Source organism: Sphaeramia orbicularis, chromosome 20 (genome assembly GCF_902148855.1).
Source record: "Sphaeramia orbicularis chromosome 20, fSphaOr1.1, whole genome shotgun sequence".
In the NCBI taxonomy this organism is placed as follows: domain Eukaryota; kingdom Metazoa; phylum Chordata; class Actinopteri; order Kurtiformes; family Apogonidae; genus Sphaeramia; species Sphaeramia orbicularis.
In genome coordinates this window covers 17,944,556-17,964,023 of record NC_043976.1, presented here as the reverse complement: position 1 = coordinate 17,964,023, position 19,468 = coordinate 17,944,556, and the positions used below count along the sequence as shown (strand labels likewise).

The window sequence follows — 19,468 nt, the reverse complement described above, 5'->3', positions numbered from 1 at the left end:
TAAAGCATGCACTCGATTTGGTCAACATTAAAAAGACACTGAATGAGCCTTCAAGGCTTTCGTGGCCTTGGTCTTGCTTTCAATCTTTCGATGTCTTGGTCTTGATACACTCTGTTCTTGACCATGATTCAGTCTTGGTTTAGGCCAGTGTTTTTCAACCTTGGGGTCAGGACCCCACATGGGGTCATCTGGAATTCAAATGGGGTCGCCTGAAATTTCTAGTAACTGGTTGAGAAAACCAGAGAAAACACCTATGTAAAAATATGCTTTTAGGTCAAATATTTGAGTATATTTTTTAATTTATTACAATTTTGATTTTATATACTTAATATTTGGAAACAATATTCACTTTTAGAGTCTTTGAAAAGGTTCGTTAAGTATCTGTGTGTTATTTATGCAATACATTATATACATTTTTCAATTAGGATTTTATATTTTTTGTGTGTTTTTTGTCCTTTTGTGTTGATATAGTGGGTCAAAGTGAAAAAATAATAGGCAGGTGAGATAGATGAAGTTGTGCTGAAAAAAGAAGATACCCAACATGGGAATAGTAAACATTTGTTTATATAGTATATAAAGTCAAAATCAAAAGAACTCAAAAACAACCAAAAACAGGCTCAGACCACTAATGGTTCAGATGCTGCAGCTCTTTCATAATTCATTTTGAGTTCTTGTTTTTTCAGTTTTAATTGTCAGCCTAGTAAATACAAGCAGGACTGACTGTACATATCCTGACCAAGGAAAATTAAATTAATTTCAGCAAAAAAAATGTCTGTTTTGAAAGTCTGGGGTCGCAAGAAATGTGTGATGCTAAAATGGGGTCACTGGCCAAAAAGGCTGGGAACCACTGGTTTAGGAGATCTTGACGACAACAGTATTCATCACTTGGTTAGTGTTAGAGAATGATAGTAGCAAAGTTTCATATATATAGTATCTACCATCCACCCAAACTGCCTTCTCCCTTTGGAGAATAGATCTTTCACTGACAAATTATGTGTGTCTTTGAATTTACATACAATAGTAACATTGTTATTCCCATTGACTTTGCATGAATTAACCTTTTTTTTGTACAGTTTTTACCAAACCTGCAACTGTAGTGTTGGGGTCCAGTATTTTTACCAAAGGTACATTCACAGTGGTCTCTTGGAAAATTTTGTTCTGCAGAGTCATGGCCAACATTGAGTCAATCCCAAGTGCAGCCAGAGTGGAGTCATCATCCAGATCATCAACACTAACATTAGTGATGTCACTAATAATTGCTCTCAAAGTTTGAGTTGTGGAAGAAAAGTTCTGACTCCTACACTCATTACTTACATCTTCTAGCTCAGTTTGAACCAAAGCTGACAGTCGTTCTCTGAGAGACATATTTTGTGAAAGAACGTGAATATGAAGATTTTTAAAGTTGAACTTGCATATGACTTGTTGTGGTCTGTTCATCATGAGACACATTCTCAGTGCCTCATGTACCTCCCACACATCCATTGTCATCATCCCTTTTGCCTCCAGGAACTTTTGGAAATGTTTTTTGTTTAACAGGAGGCCAAGGTTCAAAGGGCCCCAGTTGATACACTGTCCAACAAGCCCAATGTTTCTCCGATAGTGACAGAACATGTCTAGGAAAGAATTGGCTGCTGCATAGTTACATTGTGAAGCATTGCCAATGAATGAAGAGATAGATGAGTAGCACACAAAGTAGTCAAGCTTGTAGTGAAGCGTGGCATAATGAAGATTTAGAACACCACCCACTTTAGGCTTCATCACCTTTTGGAAGAGAAACCAATCAAGTGTTTCAATCAGGGCATCATGCAATACCGCAGCACTGTGGAATACTCCTTTAACTGGCCAAGAAGAGAATCTCTCTTCAATCTGTGAGATCGCATTTACCACCTGTGCTGAAACTGATACATCACATTGCAGATTCATGACCTTCACACCATATCTTTCCTGGAGGTGTTCCATTTCTAACTGCATCTTATCTGTAGGAATACTTCTGGACAATGTTACAATACAACCTCCTCCATTTTGAGCAATAAACTTCACTGTCTCTGATCCTAATCCAGAACACCCTCCAGTTACAATGTAAACACAGCTCTGTTTAAAAAGTTGTCTAGGCCTTGAGAGTAGACGAATGTCAGACTTTGGGCAGTTTGACTCTCTGTGGTCTAAAACCACTTGCTGCACTATCTTTGTAGTGAAGTACGACTTGGCATCTCTATCGCTGTTGGGTTCTTTAGCGTTTGACTGAAATGTCTCCCTTTTTAGAGGTAGAGATTCTATACCAAACCCTAATGACGTCAGCCAGTTGAAGATATTTCTGCTCTGTGCTCGAAGATTGGCTTTTTGGAGAACATCAACCACATGAACTTCATGTACATGCATGTTCTCACTCTTTGATGCAAATATCTTTGATGAGTGTGAAGACATGTGATTGGTGCACACAAAAACAACATGTCTTCCATGCACGCCATTATCATGTTCCTCCCAGCAACAGTGGTCAAATGGGGGCAGAAATACAAGTGCATGGCTCTTGTCAAAATGTGGTAGCTCTACTCTGAAATGGTGAAAAGATGAAACATTCCAGCCTAATCGATTTGCTGTCAGAGCTAAGACCTTCATCAGAGCAGAGGCTGGGCTTGAGGAGATTATACCTAGCTTTTTATGTTGTTGCTTTACTACAGAAAGCTTCCTATGCAGAATCTCCCATGCAAGTATGAAATATGACATGCATGGATTCTCCTTTAGAAATGGGAGTCTCTTTGTGTTGTAGCACACAGCTTCAGGAATTATAATTTTTGATGTGGATGCTACTGGGTAACATGAAGCAATATGATCGCCTTCTTTGAGATTCTGAACATTTCTTCCAACAGTCGTGACAATGCCACTGAAATCTAAAGCCACAAGTTTGTGATTCTGTGATGTATGTCTGTTCCAATACAACGTTTGGCCATACTTCAAATGTGAGGTGCTGACAGGGAAGTAATCAGCTGAATGAACGCATACATTTGTAAGTTGAACCTCAACTGATCCTGGATCTAGGACAACATTTTCATTTGTGACACAGCGTTTGGCAGATAAGTCTGTCATTTTATATGGATCACTAGTCTGAAGAACAAAGTCTGTAGGATACACAGTTTGCACTTTACCCTCAAATGAATCACTGTCCTTTGTGGGAGTCCGTGCAATTTTTGGTGTGAATATCTGCCCTTTGTTGATGATAACCTCTTGTTGTTTGCAGTTGTTGATTACATGAACTGCTGCTTTGGTGTTTTCACTGGTAAGAGATGCAAGGTCAATCAGCTGAAAAGAGAGTCCTGTCATCTCTACTGCACAAGCCCTTGTCAAACCAGATAAGGTAAAACTGGGACTAATATAGTTTACAGTCACCTCAGTTGATCTATATGTTATGACACGGACTGTGCAAGAACATTGGCTTTCTTTCAAGGCTAAAACAACGTGTTGAAAGAGTACACAGACATTAACCAATAATTCTAACATCTTCTCAGCTGTCATGAGACCAAGATCCTCTACACCCCAAATGAATAGAACATCTTTAAAATCCTCTCTAGATTTAAGTGATTTCAACACTAAATCTTGAAGTTGAACTGAGGTCCAATGCTCTCCTCTTCCAACTGTGATTGACTCTGGGTGTATGTATGGTCTAAGTGCTTTAGTAACGCCAAGTTCATCCTCAAAAATGATTGCTTTTATTTTGCTCGGCAGGTACGGCACTTCAGCAATTGGGATCACTTCATTATGAAAAAACAGTGACTGAGGAACATTTGTGCAATGGTCTAGAAATGAGATCCTCACTCCTGTAAGTTCCACCAATACTTTCCCCTCTATGTTGGAGAAGCAACCACATACTTCAATGAAGTCTGGTGTTTCTTGGGCTGCTCGTAAGTACATGACCATATGCTCCTGCAGGGGGGCTGAAATCACTACACTGCCAATAGCTGAGGGGAATGCCTTCTTGACTGAGAGCTGCTTGAGAGCTACCACAGCTGTCATTTGCAGGAAATAATCGAGTAGCACAGGGTGAATGAAACAGTCATGTAGGTGTTTCAAGAGTTCACCTGGGACCTTAACTGTTGTTATGGCCTCTTTGAATTCATCCCCAAAATGAACATCATTGAGATGTTTGAAAATAGAACCATACTCAAATCCTGCTTTAGAAAGAAACAAATAAACATCTTGACTCTGAATAACTGATTTGCATCTTTTAGAGATCATGCTAAGACAAATGCATGGTTCCTCTATTAATGGCTGGTCATCGGTACACCTGTAAGTACCAGATGCATGAGTTGCAATTGTCGACTGTATTTTGAATGTTGTTTCATTCTCTGCATGACCAAGTGTCACATTTAACTGATGAGAGTTTGAGCTGAGGGCAAGCAGATTCTGAAATCTTATACTGAGCTGGAGCAAAGAGATGGGCTTTTTTGGCCTTAAACTTGCCATTAAAGAGGCATAGGCTAGTTCAACATAAAACGAACCTGGCACAATAGAAACACCATTATTTTTATGCTCCCAAATATATGGTAGAGTCTCTCTTGTGAGGTTGTACACATTCTGCCTGTTTTGTGTCATGTGGGTTATGAGTGAATGGGAAGAAGAAACAAATGACTCATTGCCTTTCCTTAAAACTTCAAAACTCAATTCATTTTTTACATTATCAAATTGATAGACTGGAAATTTTGTGGGTATAGTTTCACAACCTTTGTAAAGCAAATTCCAGTTCAAATTGATGCCCTTTTCAAACAATTTTGCCACTGTGAACAACATCGTTTCATAATCTTTCTCTGGTTGAACAGAAGAGAGAATTATACTGTCATTTCCCAGAGTTTCCTTTATGTTCCTGTGAAGAGCCCTACGAGGAGCAATCTCAACAAACACTACATTTTTTGCAGACTGCATGTCCTTGCTGACAGCATGCAGTGTTTGCTCAAACAAAACAGGTTCACGAACATTCCTTGCCCAGTAGCTTCCTGTACAAAAGTTACCTGCCGAATGCCTTTCACCTGTCACTGTTGAAAAAAGTTTGCACTCCATGTTACTGGCATGTAAAGAATCAATACTCTTCTCAATCTCATCTAGAATAGGATCCATCATATGGCTATGGTGCGCTGTTGGTACATCTAAAACATGTAGAAAGACATTTTTATCAGCAAACATGATCCCTAGCCTCTGGTGCAGGGTGTCTATAGCATCTTCATGTCCTGACAAAGTGCAAGACTGAGGGCTGTTGAAAGCGGCTACACAGATTTTCCCACTGAACTCTGTACTGATTTTTAAGACATTTTCTACATCCACATTACTAACAACAAGCATTTTTCCACCTGTAACCTTACTCTGAAGGGCACTTCGGTGGTGTATCACTTTCACAGCATCCTCAAGAGACAAGAGACCAGAACAGTGAGCAGCAGCAACCTCTCCGATAGAATGTCCAAGCACTGCATCAGGTTTGACTCCCCACTGTTTTAGGAGTGTGGCAATGCCAACCTGAATTGCAAAAAGAAGAGGCTGGACAACATGTGGTTTAGTAAGATCTTCCTCTTCATAGTTACCAGCAAGCTTCTGACTAATACTGATGCTAGTGTATCTCTTGAAAAGACTGTCAATTTCAGTGATCTTATCTCTAAAATGCACTTCGTTTCTCATGAGATGCTTACACATGCCACTGTATGCAACTCCATTACCGCAGAATACAAACACCACCTTCATGTCTGCCTTTGTTGGCTCAATCTTTGATGCAGATGCTAACTGACACTGTAAGTCTGAGTGGGAAGACGTTAAGAAAACTTTCCTATATTTGTGTCTTGAATGACTCCTTCCACATGCCGAGGTGTATGAGAGTGCTTCCAAGTCAATTGTATTATTGCTGCAAAGCCTTTGTTGAGTGTCACTGATAGATAAATTCAATGATTTTTGTGATACTGCAGATATTACAAATAATTTTGGACAGCATTTTGGGGTCTTTGTGGGATTTGTTTTCTGTTTATACTCTTTTAGAATAGCATGTGCATTGGTGCCTCCAAACCCAAAGCTGTTAATTCCAGCTACCATTTCTGAACATTCATTTGTCTCCCATCTTTCAGCTTCAGTTGGGATGGCTAAATTCAGAGATTTTGTATCTATGCTGGCTTTGTCCTCAGAGTAGAAAACTGAGGGAACAATAGTTTTATTCTTCATCATTAAGAGTACCTTAATAAGTCCGGCAACTCCAGCTGCAGATTCTGTGTGTCCAATGTTTCCTTTTACAGAGCCAATCCGGAGTGTCCTTAAACCTGAAGGTCTGACTTTAGCAATTACGTTTGAGATGCTCTGTGCCTCAAATGGATCTCCTATTCCAGTTCCAGTCCCATGTGCCTCGATGTACTGGACATCTGCAAGGTCAGACACTGTGTAGATTTGGCGCAGCAGTTCTTCTTGTTGTGCCATGGAGGGTTTGGTGATGGGAGTGACTGAACGCCCATCTTGGTTCACTGCTGTTTTGCTGATGACACCCCATATTTTGTTGCAGTCACTTACAGCCTTAGCACAGAAAGTCACATCATTAGCATACTTACAGGATTATCTATCTTCTATTTAAAATGAGTGAAGAAATAAACACTACAATATACTTACATTTTTGAGTCGCTTCAGAAGAAGTATCCCACAGCCCTCACCTCTACCATATCCATCAGCACTGATGGAAAAAGGCTTGCTAGTCCCATCAGGTGAGATCATCTTGGCTTTGCTGAGAGCAACAAACACTCTGGGCTCTATGATACAGCTGACTCCACCACACAAAACCATTTCACAGTCTCCTGGTTTAAAGATCACAGAGGGTCACACAAATATAGTGTTAGTTTGGATTGTTTGACATGGGATTTTATGACACACTTAACCATAATCAGTGATAAATGATGGGCCACTTTGGAAAACCAAACAGGAGAAACAGCACAGGGAAAAAAGCTAACTACTCTGGACATTATTTTTTATCATTTTTCCACCACCAGACTCAACAAAACAATAATTTTATCTCACCAAACACAGAAATTGCCATCGCTATTATGATAGGTTATTTTGTTTTTACATTATTGTTTGACTATTTTGTTTTAGACGACCCTCAAGAGGACTAAGCAATTCAGAAGATGGATGGATGAATGGTTTAACAGTATTTGTAGTACTGTGTGAGGCAAAATTACTGTTTTTGTCAAGGGAGGCCTCATTACTTTGAATAGCACTTGATGGCTTCAGGTCCTTGGTTAAAACTGTATAATGGCAAGATAAAGCATCAAGTGAATTTTAAATAAAATGAAGCTGACCACTACAGTGCATTGCTTAACTATTGCCCAGTAGATCTATGTGCTACTCCAAACTAAGATCTACTGTAGAGTTGATTTCCTTAACTTAGGGTCAGGACCCAAAATGGGTTGAGAAGTAAAATACATGATAATATTATTATTGTATATTATAATTTTTTATGTGGACATTAACATGATATGTGAATTAATTTTCCAAATTGAAATAGTAGAAGGCTGTTGTCTGAAGAAGTTATAACACTGGGTTACAAAAAAATGTTTTTTGCAAGTTGTCTAGGTTTTTCCAACTGAATTAGGACCATTTTGCACTGCTAAATCCAAAAATGACATCTGTTTTTCTCAATCAGGTCAGGTTTTTTTGCTAATTTGATTTTGAAAAATTTGATCTTCTCACAAGATTGATTACATTTTTGTGACTTTATCAGTTGATTTTTTTATATAGTTCTTACCCAAAATAGGTTTTAAGAGAAAAAAAGTCATTTTCTAACAGGATTCCTGTTAGGTACAATGGTGTATTCACCGCAGATGTAGCAGAATACATCAGGCTTATTTTTTGCAAGATCTTCTAGTCGAAGCCATTTCATTCACCTGTAATATTAAAAAAACCATTAATCATAAATTGGCAAAAGTAAAATCTTCAGAACTCGTTTATTGCAAGAAATATGAAAAAATTTTGTATCATATGATGAGAAAATGCCCATAAATGTAAGCAAAAATGTTAAAAAGCCAATATGTAGCATAGTTCAGAAAGTTGACCTGATTGAGCAAAATTGTGATTTTTGGATTCAGCACACCAAAATTATCCTAAATCAGCTCAAAAAACTTAAACAATAAATTTGTTGTTGACCAGTGTAATCAATCTAAGGAATTTTATGAAATGCAGAGGAAAGAGATGGAACAAGAAAGAAGAGACATACAAGACAACTAAGGTAAAATGACATTAAAGACTCAACAAAATGTAAGATGAAAACATTGTAGAAAGGAAACTCAGACACATTGTTTGGATCATTAAATGTACAGAAAACACATCGACTATGGATAAATGTGGCATGTAGCCCAGAATCAAATAACCTGAACTGATTCTTTCATAAGCTTATACTTGCTTGTAAATGTTATTTTTATTAACTATTTATTGTCAAATGTGCCTGTTATATGTGTTTTAACTGTAATCTTCTAACCGTTTATTGTATTTGCTGTTGCCTATCTTGGCCAGGACTCCCTTTTAAAAGAGGTTCTTCATCTCAATGGGATTTTTCCTGGTTAAATAAAAAATAAGTAAAATTTCAGTATAAGTTGAGTCTTTGAAAGGGAAGTAAATACCTTGCTTTATAGCCTGACAGGCCAAATGTAAGGCCACCAGAGATGAGGAACAAGCACTATCGATGGCAAAAGAAGGACCAGTTAGATTAAAGGTGAAGGAGATCCTGTTGGCTGCAACACTCGTGGCTGTTCCAGTGGCGTTGTAGTGGCTTATTGTGGTAGGGTTGTCACTTATGAGCATCTCGTAATCCCTGTTCATAAGACCTGCAACACCACGAAGAAAGCAGACGAGGTTTAATCTGTGCATTCATAACCATCTTAACATCTTCCAGATCATTAGTGACCCATTTTAGAGTTAGGGTTACTTTTGAGCCATGTTTAAAAAGATATAGTTCAGGTTGTGTGTCAGCCACGTAACTTTTATTTATTTAGTGCTAGACAAATATTGTGACAGCGTAACAACAAGGAAGTAAATCTGTCTTATCAGAAATTGAATAATAAAAGCCACTGAATTTCTAGCACTGAATATTTTTGCACTGAAATTAAATATCTGAATTTTTTCGGCGTCACATGACCAACCTAATGTACCTTGATTGGCTGGCTGTCGGTTCAGCTTGAGATAAAATCATTGCTTATCCTTGGTGTCCCGGATGTGTGATCTGAATTTTTTGCGACTGATTTTTTTGCATCTGAATTATTGCAACTGAATTTTTTAATTCTAAATTTATGAACATAGTAAAGTTGAGAGACAAAAAAGTCAGATACTTAATTTCAGTGCAAAAAAGAAAAAAAATCATATACTTAATTTCAGCGCAAAAAAAAAAAATTCAGATACTTAATTTCAGTGCAAAAAAGTTCAGATACTTAATTTCAGTGCAAAAAAAAAAATCATATACTTAATTTCAGTGCAAGAAAAAAATTCAGATACTTAATTTCAGTGCAAAAAACAAAAAAATTCAGATACTTAATTTCAGTGCAAAAAAGTTCAGATACTTAATTTCAGTGCAAAAAAAAAATCATATACTTAATTTCAGTGCAAGAAAAAAATTCAGATACTTAATTTCAGTGCAAAAAACAAAAAAATTCAGATACTTAATTTCAGTGCAAAAAAACATTCAGATGCTTAATTTCAGTGCAAAAAAAAAAAAAAAAATTCAGATACTTAATTTCAGTGCAAAAAAACTCAGTGCAAGAAATTCAATGGCTTTTATAATTCAAAATCTGATGGGACAGATTTACCTCCATATAACAAAAACAAACAAACAGACCACACAAAAAAAAAGTTCATAAGACATGGACATTAGGCAAAAGAAGACAAGTGCAAACAGAGGGCTATTTACAGGTGTGTTTGTGTATGTGTACATATGTGCAGTGGTGTAGTCCAGGGTATATGGGGGTATACAGAGTTTACTCTTTTATTTTTCAGTCATCATTGCGTATACCCACTTCTAAATCCCCTCTGATGTGCACCATTCAGAAGTATCTGTGCCAAATTGCCCATGTTTGGCCCATCTTTTCTCCTTGGCTTTTGAAAGCATGTGAGATGTTTGAGGGTACTATCTTTATTCTATTGTTTTTATTTGGTAGTGGTTTATTGTTCTTATTTATCTATTTTATTTATTTATTTATTTTGTTGTTTTTAATTGTATGGCTTTTTAATCTATTCTTGTATTTTATTCTTTTTATTTGGGTTTTAATTATTCTTCTGTATAGCTCTTTTTTTTTGTACAGTTTCCATGTTTTTAAATGTATTCTGTATTTTGTTCTTCTATTTTGGTTTTAATTATTCTTCTGTACAGCACTTTTGGTCCACTGCAGTTGTTTTAAAGTGCTTTACGAATAAAGTTGGATTGGATTGGATGTTTTCCCCTAGGATGGTGAAGCCATGACCCGCCCTACTCTGCCTCTAACTGGCTAGTACTCATAGCCTTCACTGATTAGATTGGTTAACTTTAGGCATGAGGACTGATGAGCCAATCAGAGGCAGAGTAGGGCGGGTCATGCTGAAGAAAATATTGCTAACCAGCGTTGACCACCTCTGGAACCTGATTGGACACCTCAGGTGCCAGTGCCACCCCAGTTGAATGACAGGTCACTGCACATCTCTTTGAAAGCTGCGTGATTATTGGAAATGCAAATGAGAAAGGCAGAATAAACGTCTTTCAAATGAGTGACACATATCGAGAGAGAGGTACGTTTTAAGGTAGTTTCCAAATGAGTCACTGTTTTAAACTACTGGTCATATGACTGCATATTTAGAGAAGAGATGTTGTCGCTAATAGTTAACCCTTTCATGCATTAATTTTGAGAACCTTAGTTAAGATTTTTTTCTTGAGTGTTTTTATCCCTCCATAGGCATGGGGAAAAAAAACAATGTGATCAAATTGTTTTGTTTTTTTTTTGTTTTTTTTTTCATGGAGTTACAAAAATGTCCATGCATTTAATTTTTGAAGTAAAGAAACGTGTTTAAAACCCAATATCAGAAATTGATATAAAAACAATGAAATAAAATCTGATGTTTTCTCACATTTTAACATATTCTAAGGCTAATTATTACTCTTTTCATGGAGATAATATGCAAAAAAAAAAAAAAAAAACTTTTTTTTTCTAACAAATAATTGATTTACACCGAAACATGTTACTGCAGATCAGGTTTATCAAGAACAGCAAAGTTACCATAATGGTATGAATTGCAGTGTATTATGGGATGGTGCATAAGCATCCACTGTGTTGGCTGATATGGAATTCAAACAACAAAACCCATGAATATACAAGAGAACAGCTGTAGAATAAGTGTCTACTGTAGTGACCAGAATGCATGAAAGGGTTAAACTGTGTGAGTAGGCTAATGTTATGAACTGCTAACATTATCCTATGTTTGCCTCATGTTGAATACATTTACATTCATGCAGCTGCTTCTGTGACCAGTAGAACCTACAAACTGCTCCTGATCAAGTCATGATCATTTTATAATAGTGAGCAAATGCTACTGATGTATTTTTGGGCAAACTAAATTGGGTAGTCTTTATATGTCACGGTTTCTAAAATGGCGTTTTTCTGGACTTAAAAAAAAAAAAAAAAAAAAAAAAAAAGAATCCAAAAATTGAGAGTATACCCACTTCTCCACCTATATACATGTGATTATTTATGGTTATTTTGTGCGAGTTGGGCATATTCAGGTGGAGACAGAATAGGGAATGTGAACAAAATTGACAATCTAGTAAGTATAAGGACTGAAAGCAAGAAATCAGTAAAGGGTTTTAAATAATGGTATAGAAAGAAGCATAAGGGAAAAAACAGGACAGAAAGAGAGAAAAGGAAAGGGGAAAATGAGAGACCAAAAAAAGCAAAATTAATAATCTCAAATACAATAATAGTGACAGCCTTTACTTTCTTTTTCCTCCTCTCCTCTCCTCTTTCTCCTCCTTTTTCTTATTTTCATTACCGTTATCATCACTCCAATTTTCTAGATTTCTATAATAAACATTAATTGACTTTTTGGAGGTGGAAAGACCAAGGAAAACTTTGGTCTAGCCACAAATTTAACTTTGACATTAGATGTTTCCTTCCCACTGAATTCTAATATATGTCTTTTTGCCTCATACTTCTGTTTATTAATGGTCCATCCATAACCCTAAACAATGGATGAAATGAATGGAGGTTACAAGGTTGAGTTCTTCTACATGTATTTAAATTTAACCCTTTCATGCATGAATTATGAGAACCTTTGTCAAGATTTTTTTCTTGAGTGTTTTTATTCCTCCTTAGGCATGAAAAAAAAAAAAAAAAAAAAATTGCGATTGAGGTTTTTTTTTTTTTTCATGTAGTTACAAAAATGTCCATGCATTTAATTTTTGAATTAAAGAAACATACATGTTTAAACACATGTGTTTAAAACCCAATATCAGAAAGTGAGATAAAACAATGAAATTAAAACATTGTAATCCTGCTAATCCACTGTTTTTCAACCTTGGGATCGGGGTCGCCTGGAATTAAAATGGGGTCGCCTGAAGTTTCTAATAAGTGATTTAAAAAAAAAAAATTACTAGTAAAAATATGTTGTAATAATTCAATATATGTGTCATTATAATTAAAACACCACACACTTTTCCTTATAAAAATTTTAAAAAGGTGCACTATATACATTATGTAGCCTAAATGTTGTCTAAAATTAATGTTGATTTGCGGCATAGTATAACAACCTATTACATGATTGAAAACAAATTAATTTTAGCAAAAAAAATTTCTCCGTTTTGAATGTCTGGGGTCGCCATTAATATGTGATGTTAAAATGGGGTCACAAGCCAAAAAAGGTTGGGTACCACTGTGTTAATCTGATGTTTTCTCACATTTTAACATATTCTAATGCTAGTTATTACTCACTTCATGTGGATAATATGCAAAAAAAAAAAAAAAAAAAAATTAGTCATAATAAAACATTTTGTCTTACAAATAATTGATTTGCACTCAAACATGTCACTGCAGATCAGGTTTATCAAGAACAACAAAGTTACAGTAATGATATGAATGTCTGTATGGGATGATGCATAAGTGTCCACTGTGTTGGCTGATATGAAACTAAAACAACAAAACCCATGAATATACAAGAGAACAGCTGGAGAAGAACTGTCCACTGGAGTGACCACTATGCATGAAAGGGTTAAAACTCCTATTTTTCATTGTTGAATTGTAGTCACCTATTATGACTCCAGTTCTGCTTCCACTTATGCTCTCCATAGATATCCCAGCATCCTCGAGTGCCCTGTACGCACACTGGAGGAGGAGTTTCTGCTGGGGGTCCATGCAGTCTGCCTCCACTTTAGTGATGCCAAAAAATTTGTGATCAAACTCATTAAACCTAAAAAAAAAAAAAAAAAAAAGTTGGAGGTTGATTCCGGTCTTAAAATTACAATAGAAATCTGCCATAAAACATGAACTGCTCACCCATCTATGAGAGCGGCTTTGTTCGTCTGAGTCTTCCCAGGTTTGCTATCGTCAGGGTCATACCAAAAACTGGAATCAAACCTTTCTGCTGGAATATCGGTTACACAGTTCCTTCCCTCCGAGAGAATCCTCCAAAAATTGTCTATCCCTTCACCTAAATTTAAATTAATAACACATTACATTTTGTCATAATTTAACCATGGAATAACTCAGAGAAAAAAACAAACAAACCAGTATTACCTCCAGGGAAGTTGCATCCAATCCCAATAACTGCTATGTCATCTTCTGATTCCTCCATTATTCCACTATTTCAAGACTATGTTACTCTGCAACCCAAAGAAAACTCAAGCAGTGAAAAACTGAATGATCCGTCCTCATTGTCATCTTTGGTCAGAATTAGTCTTTTTCTGCAGCTTCATGAGCTTTTATAAAATTTGGCCAGGCTTCAACACAAAGGGACCAAAGAATACAACAATACTGTGGCTTCACTAAACACACTAATTGCAGGGTAATTTACAGGAAGCAATAAATCAGCTTTTGTTCATTTGTTTCCGGGTTTGTAGACTGATGGACAATGATGCTTTCTGCACTATGAGGTAAAAGTTAAAGCTTCTATATGTTGAGTCCATAAAGGTGGGGTGCAAAATGTTTTTCCTGGAGCATTTTTTATTATATTGCTTAAAATCCCCTTCACACCCCGATTACAACCAATTAATTAAATGCTCTACCACGGGGTGTCAAACTCATTTTAGTTTGGGGGCCACATTCACCCCGATTTGATTTCAAGTGTGCTGGACCAGTAAAATAATAACAGTGAAAAAAGTAAAATTCTATTATGATCAGGTTTACATCTACTTAAAAATCGGAATAACATGAACAACTTGAATTGTCTTAAGAAAAACAAATGCAATTTTAACAATATTCTGCCTTGGTTTATCAGTTTATCATTTAAACATGTGCATTACAATTGCACAAAACATTTAGTAACGGGCAGAATATTGGTGAAATTGCATTGACTTTTCTTAAGACATTTCCGTTTGTTCATATTTGTTCAGGTTATTCATGCTTTTTGTAAAAGTATAGTTTGGTAATGTAAACATTTTCATGTGATTTTACTTTTTTACACCTAAAAAACAGAGAGAATTTGGGGTTGTCATAATTTATAGGTTATTATGATAATATTTTACTGGTCTGACCCACTTGAAATCTAATTAGACTGTTTGTGTCTGTATGTGGAACCTGAATTAAAATGATTTTGACACCATTGATTAATATCTTCAGTGTAATTTTTGCATTTCACAAATTCATCCCACGGACCGGATTGGACCCTTTGGCGGGCTGGATTTGGCCCCTGGGCCGCATGTTTGACACCTGTGCTCTACCATTTGTAAGTTAAATGAAAAGCAAATAACGATCAGATTAACATCCAGGTTATTTCATTACTTATTTTCCTTTCCAACTTCCATGCTTTTTATCATATCTCTATAGATTTTTCAGACCGAATGTGACGGATGAGTGGATGTTCATCATAGTATAGCTAGCCTCATAGTAGCCTGTGATCTTATGCTTCGTGTTTATTTTGACACTTTTCCACTGAGAGCCTGGAATTAAAATGACAAAATAACTGAAAAACTTTTTTTTATGATTTTTTTTTTCTAAACATCACATCATCACACAGCTAACATTAAAATTACAATACTGGTAAAATACCCACCCACCCACTTGTATTAAGTCTTCCTATCTTCTTGTTAATATAGAGGTTTTTTATCCCACACACACTCACTTTGAGTACCCCTGTATGTAATATATACAAACACCATAAATGTATACACAGAGGTGTCTAGTCATAGTATACACACATACATACATAGGGCATGGGATTATTGTATTTTCCGTGTGCATCCTCTTGGTCTTTAGTCTATGACATCTAAAGTAGCCAGGTATTTGCTCCATTTCAAAAGATATTTTTCCTTCTTGTCCTATATGACATGCTTTCATATGCTGCTACTTTTCCCACTTCACCACCCATTCCTGAAAAGGAGGCTCTCCATATTTCTTCCAGTTCCTCATGATAATTTGGCATCCAGTCATTAGAACAGTCACTGTTCAGTTTTTCATTGGTTTGGGAAATGCAGTGAACACTTTATGATCACCTCATATAAATAACTTGGGGCATAATGTAAATTGGCTTTTTATAATTAACAGACTTGTAAATCTTCAACAAAAATTATTTAATTTTAGGGCATATCCACAACACATTCATCAGTGTACCCTCATCTACTTAGCACATCCAGCAGGTAGGTGATTCCTTTAAGACATAGAGACCCAAACCATCTACTGATATAAAGTGATTGAAAACTTGTGTCATTTACAGGGCCTCCAGTCTATGGAATAAGTTACCTTTATACATCAAACACACTACAAGCTTATATTCATAAAAAAAAAAAAAAAAAACAAAACTAGCAGGAACTAGTCAAGGAAATACAGGAATGCAAATGATTGTTTTGACTCTCACAATTCAAGTTGCTGTAAAGATAAAAGTTGAAATGTTTTATGGTCTATGGGTTGAGATGAAATGGTCAGCTGGCTGATGATAACAATGAATTGTAAACTTGTTTCTATTTATATGTGTATTTTGTAACTGTATTTGTATTTTAACTGACCCCAGGAAGAGTAGCAGCCACTACGGTGGAAGCTAATGGGGATCCGTATAAACAATGAAATGTTCGAACCTGAGACTAGAGGAACCAAAGTGCATGTGGTGAACAACAACAGACAGACTCAAATGAGTGTGAATGCAATTTAAAATTTATTTGTCCATACAACATACAGAAGAAAGCAAACTCTGATAAAGGAGAACCAAGGGCATCACTGAATCGGGAGATAAACACAAACTGAACCAAGGGAACCAGATCTGAAACACAGCAGAGTGTGGTGTTCAAAAACACACACCGGGAAAGGAACATAAGATGGAAACCAAGAGTTGATATTTACGACGGTCTGAACTCAGACACAGACTCAATTAACAAAAACCCAAGCACCAGGAAACCACAATACCAAGTACACCAAAATGAGAGCGACCATCTTACCAGCATGGAAGTGAAGATGTTCTGGCACACAGCACAAGAGCTGCAGGGCTTATAAGCAGGAGGAGAGCTTGATTGCAGATCAGCTCCTGGTGTGTGCCATTACCTGGCACACACCACACATTACCACAGAGGGGGAGGGGAGGAAACAGAAGACAACCAAACCAAACCAAAAAGTGGATCATGACATAATACCTGTTAATCCACTAATTCTATCAATACATGTAAATACTGTGTGTTAAATACAGTTTGTCATCTTTTCATGGTCCTCAGATATGACCCATTTGGACGTTCAGAGGCTCTGTAGTGAACGTGGAAACACCGTCATCTTCTACAAAAATTAATTCACCAGTAAAACCCATAGAGTTCAACAAATGACAGTGGATGGACACACTTGTTTTTACATTCGGTTAGCAATATCTTTGCTGAGAAACTCACTTTTTCTTCATTTTTCAGTTTTGATATAATTAACTTTGAATTTATTCTGAGTTTTCATGAACATCTACATGATCTGTGAATTAAATGTAGGAAAATACATAATTTACACCAAAAAATACTAAATACAGTGGATAATATTTTTGAAAAATTGATGAAGAAAGATAGAAATAGAGATAAAAAATCATTTGTGAACTGCCACAAAAGTAGCACTGGGTCTTTATGGGTTAAGCCAAGTCTATACAGCCTACTTGGGGTCCAATAAAACCTATGCAGGATGTTCAAGACTTAAAAACATTTCCTATTAATTCAGTCTCATGCTGAGTTTCTGATGTGTAGGTAATCTCTCTCACGCATGACAGACCACAGGGCTTCAGAGCAGATCTAAAAGTTCAGTGTTCTGATATATGAGAACTCTACAGCTCCTTCTTTGTGACCATCTCTTTCCCGTCCACCGCTGCCTTCAGGGCCACTTGGTTCACCGGGTTCTCAAGTTCTGCCCCAGAGAACACCACAGTGCCTGGGAAATAACCTCAGCATCCACAGCTGTAAGAGAACAAAAAACAATAGAAAATACTACCTTTTCGAAAGGGATGAGTCTTGAGAGCACAATGGTGTCCTGACCAGAACAGGGAGCTCTTTACGCTGCGTTGTTGACCTGAATGCTTTGAAGTGGTTCTGCTGCTTCTGGACAACTTGCAGGATTTTCCAACTGACGTTTCACTGATTGTTATACAAAGTAAATCAACTTAAACCAATGAAATCAATTTTCTTGCCAATCTTTGACATGCTCCATCTCATTCATGTATTCTGGACCTAAACCATTCAATGACTTGTAGACCAGAAGACCATTACAGTAGTCGAGTCTACTGGAGATGAAAGCATGAATTAGCTTCTCTTGATCTGTTTGGGACATAAAACCTTTTACTCTAGATATTTTCTTTAGCTGATAGAAGGCAGTTTTGGAGATTTATTTGATATGACTGAAGGTCAGATCTGAGTCTATCAGCACACCAAGATTTCAAATTTGGTCTTTGGTTTTTAGAAACAGTGATTCAAGGTATTTACCAACAGCAATCCCCTTCTCTTTATTGCCGAAAACAGTTGCCTCAGTTTTGTCCTGATTTCACTGAAGGAAATTTTGGTTCATCCAGTTATTTACTTGCTCTAAACAGTGACACAATAAATAAATCCGTCTCACAATAAATCTGTGTGTAATCTGCGTAACAATAGTAGTCAAGTTTTCAAGAGTGGCTTAATGGCAGCTACTTTTAGGGGTTTAGGTAACATACTTGATTATTATTTGCTGCAAATCAGATTGGACAGACTTCACAGTAGTTTTAAAAAAGTAGGATGGCATTGTGTTAAGACAGCATGTTGATGGTTTAAGCTCCTGAACTGTTTCCTCTATAGTTTTTTTGGTCAACTGTATCAAATTTTGACATAGTGGTTGAATTATTTCTGAGAGGTTTTATGCATTGCATTATTATTGTTTTGTTTTGCTGAGTTGTGTTGATATTTGATGTTATAGATTGGATTTTTCACTGAAAAAGCAAACAAATTCATTGCACTTTTTTGTGGAAAGGAGTTCTTCAGCTATCTGTTTAGGAGGGTTTGTAAGCTTATCAACCATGGCAAACAATGTATGATAAAGTATCTTATCTTTTTTTGTCATTAGCAATAAGTAGCAACCATACTTTTCTTTTTTCTTGTGTTCAGACAAGGTTTAGTTGTAGATGTTACCTGCTTGACAGTTGCGACTGTGACTCGTCTTCCTCAGAAGCGTCATCCGAGGTGCTGCTGACATGTCATTTATCAGCTGGAGTCACAGTGGAAAACTGTCAAGCAGGTAACAGCTAAAAACTATGCCTTGTCTGAACAAAAGAAAAACGGAAAGTATAATTACATTATGAAAAGCTGCTATCGTTTCACCTCTAAACTGAGACAGCATTGGTGCAATAGTTTGTATAATTTCTGTATCTCCTTTTTATTCTTTTTTATCCTTTTTATTCTGTATGTTGTGTGCTTGTGGTTTATGGACTTGTGTCTGCAATAAAGTTTATTATTATTATTATTATTATTATTATTATTATTATTATCATTATTATTATTAACAGAAGACAAAATGAAGTCATTAGCCTTAAGTAGCAAACACATATTGTTATAGCCTAATATAGGCTTATTCATATCGCACCTTTAGACTGCTGTGGAGGCCACTAAAACTACTGACATATCAAAAAGCAACTGTCATATTCCTATAAATGTTAATGGTTTAAATGGCATAAGCCTCAGTAATGACCTATGCCCTCAACTGAACATTAATGGGAGATGCTCCATTGCTGTATCACATGCTTTGGTCAGTAAGCATCATAAAGATGATAATCAGAACCAGTGAACATACAGTGATAAAAACTGACCATGAACTATGAGTGACGAGTA

General features: G+C 36.4%; 1 protein-coding gene across 1 annotated transcript; it reads right to left on the bottom strand.

Annotated features, from left to right (window-relative positions):
* Positions 1-1,053: 1,053 nt before the first annotated feature.
* On the bottom strand, positions 1,054-13,806 carry LOC115411716 (highly reducing polyketide synthase PKS6-like). The gene is made up of 6 exons (XM_030123931.1): positions 13,749-13,806; positions 13,509-13,662; positions 13,262-13,422; positions 8,625-8,828; positions 6,625-6,806; positions 1,054-6,531 (listed from the first exon to the last, which is right to left on the bottom strand). The coding sequence occupies exons 1-6, from the start codon at positions 13,804-13,806 to the stop codon at positions 1,054-1,056; spliced, it is 6,237 nt and encodes a 2,078-aa protein (XP_029979791.1).
* Positions 13,807-19,468: the final 5,662 nt, after the last annotated feature.

What these genes read in the sequence shown, in the direction of transcription:
- LOC115411716 (XM_030123931.1), bottom strand. Translation starts at nt 13,806, where the DNA reads ATGGAGGAATCAGAAGATGACATAGCAGTTATTGGGATTGGATGCAAC. An exon ending in TGGATGCAACTTCCCTGGAG is followed by an intron (nt 13,663 to 13,748) that starts GTAATACTGGTT and finishes ATTTAAATTTAG; the next exon opens with GTGAAGGGATAGACAATTTT. An exon ending in TTCTGAAGCGACTCAAAAAT is followed by an intron (nt 6,532 to 6,624) that starts GTAAGTATATTG and finishes TTCTGTGCTAAG; the next exon opens with GCTGTAAGTGACTGCAACAA.